The 5,703-nt window shown below is 44.2% G+C and overlaps 1 protein-coding gene across 1 annotated transcript; it reads left to right on the top strand.

The window, feature by feature from the left end:
- Nucleotides 1-512: 512 nt before the first annotated feature.
- On the top strand, nt 513-3,892 carry GCNT3 (glucosaminyl (N-acetyl) transferase 3, mucin type). Its single transcript, XM_045901892.2, has one exon. It carries the CDS (start codon nt 977-979, stop codon nt 2,297-2,299), a length of 1,323 nt encoding a protein of 440 aa, XP_045757848.1. The 5' UTR covers nt 513-976; the 3' UTR covers nt 2,300-3,892.
- Nucleotides 3,893-5,703: the final 1,811 nt, after the last annotated feature.

Genomic DNA, 5,703 nt, shown 5'->3' with positions numbered 1-5,703 from the left:
CTGGCCCATAGAAAGCACTCATTAATTATTGTATATGCATAGTTCTCTGTGTCTCTGAGTGTAGATATATTTTAAATATATCTGAGTTATCTCTATGAATGATTCCAATGCATTTGTTGGATCATAACCAATTTTTTGTACTTCTTTAAGAACATTTTTTAAAAAGAACATTTTTTGTACTTCTTTAAGAACATTTTTTAAAAAGAACATTTTAAAAAAGAACATTTTTTAAAAAGATGCCTAGATACCACATCTAACCAATGAATTCTATGTGGTGAAAGCAGCCTAATACACAAATTGCCAAACACGAGCAAGATATGTACTTTTTATTTTATTTATTTATTTTTAAAAGTTTAATTATTTTTAAATAATCTCCACACCCAACGTGGAGCTCAAACTCATGACCCTGAGATCAAGAGTTGCATGTTCTCCCAACTGAGCCAGCCAGATGCCCCTGTACTTTTTCTTTTAAAAGGATTTAAATCTTTGGATTTCTAGAACAGATGCTGAGAGTCTGAATTTCATGGAGTGTCTCTCTAGACTGATTAGGAATTCTAGGCCCCAGATAAGAACTATGTTAGAAACAGGGTGGTAAAGGGTTGGGGGGGAAGATGGAGGAATGAAAGGCGGGCAGGGACTTCCTCTTATTCATTACACCTCAACGTCAGCAGGTGCTCAGTTCTGCTTCCCTTTCCTTTTCTCTTGGGGCAGAGGTGGAGCCAGATCCTGATCCCAGCATGAATGGCTTGTTTGTAGGGTCAGATTATAGACCTCTGTCAACAAGCCAGGGATAAGAGGTTCCTAGGCAGGTCTTGACTGAGGATATTTGTCTAGAGAAGAAATATCCCTTTGGAGTTGAGCTTGGTGTTTCTGTGAATACATTCAGGGTTAGTTTGTAATTGAAGGCATTTTGTTCTGTCCAAGGATTCCATCCTCCTCATCCTTCCCTGTGCCCCAACTGCTGGTTTCTCATTCCATGAAGATGGTTTGGTGGAAGAAGAAGCCCTTTCGGCAGCATCACCTGTGGGCCCTGGGCTGCTATATGCTGCTGGCCGTGGTTGCTCTGAGGTTTTCTCTCAGGTTGAAATGTGACTTTGAATCCCTGGATCTGGAGTCCAGGGACTTTCGGAGCCAGCCCTGTAGGGACATCTTGTACAAGTCCCTGAAGCTGCCAGCAAAGAGATCCATCAACTGTTCTGGAATCATCCGAGGGGACCAGCAGGCAGTGACGGAGGCTCTCCTGGACAACCTGGAGGTCAAGAAGAAGCGGGAGCCCTTCACAGACACCGACTACCTTAACATGACCAGAGACTGTGAGCACTTTAAGGCCGAAAGGAAGTTCATACGGTTCCCTCTGAGCAAAGAAGAGTTAGACTTCCCTATTGCATACTCTATGGTGGTCCATGAGAAGATCGAGAACTTTGAAAGACTGCTGCGAGCTTTGTATGCCCCTCAGAACATATACTGTGTCCATGTGGATGAGAAATCCCCAGAAACTTTCAAAGAGGCAGTCAAGGCGATTGTGTCATGCTTCCCAAATGTCTTCATAGCCAGTAAGTTGGTTCGGGTGGTTTATGCCTCCTGGTCCAGGGTGCAGGCTGACCTAAACTGTATGGAGGACTTGCTCCAGAGCTCAGTGCCGTGGAGATACTTACTGAATACATGTGGGACGGACTTTCCTATAAAGACCAATGCTGAGATGGTCCTGGCCCTCAAGATGTTGAATGGGAAGAACAGTATGGAGTCAGAAAAACCTACTGAGTACAAAAGGTCTCGCTGGACATATCACTATGAGGTGACAGATGCATTGTACATAACCAGCAAGATGAAGGATCCTCCCCCGGATAATATACCTATGTTCACAGGGAATGCCTATATTGTGGCTTCTCGAGATTTTGTCCGGCATGTCTTGGAGAACCCCAAGTCCCAAAGACTGATCGAGTGGGTGAAAGACACCTATAGCCCCGATGAACATCTGTGGGCCACTCTTCAGCGTGCACCGTGGATGCCGGGTTCTATTCCCTACCACCCCAAATTTCACATCTCTGACATGACAGCCATTGCCAGGCTGGTCAAGTGGCAAAACCATGAGGGAGACATCAGTATGGGGGCACCTTATGCACCTTGCTCTGGGACCCACCAGCGGTCTGTCTGTGTTTATGGGACTGGGGACCTGCATTGGATTCTTCAAAACCATCACCTGTTGGCTAACAAGTTTGACCCAAAGGTGGATGACAATGTTCTTCAGTGCTTAGAAGAGTACTTACGTTATAAGGCCATCTATGGGACTGAACTCTGAGATACCCTATCAGAGAAGTGCTCCCTGTGGGGCAGGAATATGTGCAAACATGCCCAGGGGGTTCTGGGACAGTGGGGTGGGGAACCGGGGCTCTGGAATCCTTGGCGTCCCCAAGTCAGGGGGTTGCTATGGGAGTGCGGGTAAGTAGATCTCCTGCCTTACAACTTGCTGTCCCGGGTGAACACTGAGTGTGCACTCACCCCACTCCTAATAGCTCCCCCACTGACATTCTTCCAGAGTCCGAGTACGAGCCAGCTATTTGGGAGAGGAAGGGAGGGCAGTGTGGCAGGGGACCCAGATTTCAGTTGAATGCTTGGTGTCTGCTTTTCTACTCTGTGGAGACGCGGTTCTAATAATTCTAGGCTTGGTAGTGGGGGTGGGGTGGGACTTTAATGGAAAGAGGGGGCCTTTTGTATTATTAACTTAAAAATAAATAGCTCTTGATTCAAAGCCCTTACCTCTACTTTTTGTCTAGTAAGCCAGAGATAAGATAAAAGTGGAAACCTTTTTCTCATAACTAATCTCCATTATTCCAAAGTGCTCATGGCAGGGTGTCTAAATAGCAGATTCAAAAGAATATAGAGGAACAGAACTGATTCTTTCATTATTAAAAGCCCTCCTCATTTTGTTTACATTGAAAGATTCATGACTTCTCTGTAAGAGAAAAAGCAGGGCAGTTTAACCAGTTTAACCACCCATATCCTTATGAGACAGTTAACAGCACTAATTTGCCAGCTTCACAGCCAAAGCTTAATGTTCTATAACAAAGATAAAAGCGATTTAGGTAAGGCCACCGTATAATTTATTGTCCAAACGGGAACACATTTCAGCGGGGGCAGGGTGCTGGACTAGTAATAGTTATGTTGGGAAACAAGAATGAACTAGGACCGTCTGGCTAAAGCAGGGAGTCTGGGCATCCCAAGTTAGGTCTTGTTAGTCAAATGTCTGTCTTAAGTATAGGAATGGAAGTGTCACTATTTGTAGTTCTGGGATTTATACATTTCCTTGTGGGGAGACCGTTGTGTGTGTATTCTCTCCCCCACCCCCAATAAATGTTACCCAGTGAAAGATTTCTTTCTGAAGCTCCAGAGACAAGTGTCAGACAATTGGAAGGCAATTGGCTCTTCGTCAGACGCTTTTGTGAGGGGCGAGGGATGTTATATAAAAAGACAGGCATATCTTATACAGAGTGCAGCTGATCTTCTGCTTGCACTGTGCTCTGGGAAAGGGATGTATGCACAAGTTAATGTAACTTGAATGAACCTATGATGTCATGATGTCACTAACATATTCATCAGTGATTATGATTCACTTAATCAAGTTTTCTCTCAGTCGACTTTCCCTGCAATCCACGTATTCTGACATAGTTATCACTGTCTGACACAGTGAATCTTGTATTTATAAGTTCTTACTTGTAAGGTTGTACTCCTTTGGTAATGGGCATCGCCACCCCACCTTACCTACACTGCAGTATTCGTCCTCTTCCCCTTGCTCCCAGCCCCGCCAGAGATGACCAATGAATGGTCACGTGCTCAGCAGATGAGCCCTGTGAGGTCCGTCCCCAGCTGTGGGGATCATGGGCCTCTCCACCTACTAGCCTTTGTGACTGTCCTTGTTCCTCCTGGGGGCGGGGGGCGAGGTTGGAAGACAGTGCCCTGCTGCTGTGGGAAGTGGGCACGTTTCCCTGAGTGCATGTGTTCTGAGAAAAGAACTCGGGTCTTTGGTCTCATGGTCAATTTCCTCTATAAGTTTTAGTGTGAAATAAATTGTAATTTTGAAATATAAATTAAAAAGATAAAAATGTGAACTTGTCATTTTGGGGGGAATAAGTTGTTGGAATTTTCCAAGCACTGAAATTTTCTCTAGAAATATATTCGGGTGAATAGGAGGTGCTCTTTATTTAATGACATGAGGTCTTCATATCAGAAGGGTCAAATTTCTCCATAATTTGTTTAGTGTATTTTAGAAATCATAACGATTAAATCATCATATCTGTTGATTTTTCCTTCCTGAGTCATATGTTTCTTTAACCTTTGATCAAGAAAAATCATAAGTGAGTTGAGCAATGTTTGTATTACCTCTCAGAGTTTGAATATTTCCTCTCTGATTTTGGTAAGCATTGCTTTAATAACTATATTTTTGTTGCACACTCTGCCTATTGTAATCTTTGCTTTTGATTGAGTGAAAATTTAAGGAAGGAAGAAAAGGTAGGCTCAGTTGATTAAGCGTCTGCCTTTGACTCAGGTCATGATCTCAGGGTCCTGGGATCCAGCCCTGAGTCGGGCTCCCTGTTCAGCGGGGAGTCTGCTTCTCCCTCTCCCTCTGCCTGCCACTCCCCCTGCTTGTGCTCTCTCTCTCTCTCTTAAATAAATAAATCTTTAAAGAAAATTTAAAAATAAAAATGGAAAGAACAATTAAATACACTGCCTACCTTAGTTGGACTGAAGGCCTGTTCTTCTTTCTTCCATTCAGTCAGTCATTTATTACAAAGATGCTTAAGCTATAGTTCCCATCTCTATGAAGCCTGAGTATATGACAAGGATTGACATAACTCCTGTGTTCATTCCACAAATTGTAACTAAGCTCTTACTATTTACTGGGCATTGTTCATGACACTGGGGGATAGAGCAGTCAACAAAACAGAAATCCTCAAGCTCCTATTGTTCACATATTGTCAGGAAACTGCCTGTAAACAGATAAGTAATACATACTTACATTAGAAGGAGGCAGTGCTAGAGAGAAATTGAAGGAAGTGATAGAGACCTTAGGAGAGCGGGGTGGGAAGGGAGAGTGCTTAACATTGTAAATGCTGTGGGCAGGGAGGCCCTCAATGGAAAAAGCGGCATCTGAGTCAAGATCTGAAAAGGATGAAGGTACGATCCATGAGGATAAATGGGGGAAGAGGCTTCTAGGCCAAGAGGAGACTTGCAAGGCCCTGAAGTAGGAGCTGGTCTGCCTCGTTTGAGGAATGGCAAGGAGGCCATGGAGTAGAGGTAACAGTACAGGGAGAAGGGTCTACCTGTAGACCCTTGTAAGGCCCTTGTAACCTATTACATGTAATTTGTCTTTGAGCGAAACAGGCCACCCGAAGGTTTTGAGCAGAGGACTGACCTGATCTGGTTAACATTTTAATGCTGCACCGAGAACAGACTGGTGGGGGGTTTGGTTGTGTGTGTGGGGGGGAGCAGGGAGGCCAGCTAGGAGGTTATGGCAATAATCCTGGCACCTAGCGATACTGGCTTAGACCAGGGTTACAGAAGTGGAAATGGTGAGAGTGGTCAGATTCTGGAAATGCTCTGAAGGTTGTTTGTTTATGAGAGAGATGGCAAAGTTAAGAATGTCTCCAAGGGTTTTGTCCTGATGATCAGTTGGAAGGATAGAGTTTCCATTAACCAAGATGGGAA

Source organism: Mirounga angustirostris, unplaced genomic scaffold, assembly GCF_029215605.1.
Source record: "Mirounga angustirostris isolate CCGP_5_RB_7025 unplaced genomic scaffold, mMirAng1.0.hap1 SCAF_9, whole genome shotgun sequence".
Classification (NCBI taxonomy): Eukaryota; Metazoa; Chordata; class Mammalia; order Carnivora; family Phocidae; genus Mirounga; species Mirounga angustirostris.
This window is presented reverse-complemented; position numbering and strand designations above follow the sequence as displayed.

What these genes read in the sequence shown, in the direction of transcription:
- GCNT3 (XM_045901892.2), top strand. Translation starts at nt 977, where the DNA reads ATGAAGATGGTTTGGTGGAAGAAGAAGCCCTTTCGGCAGCATCACCTG.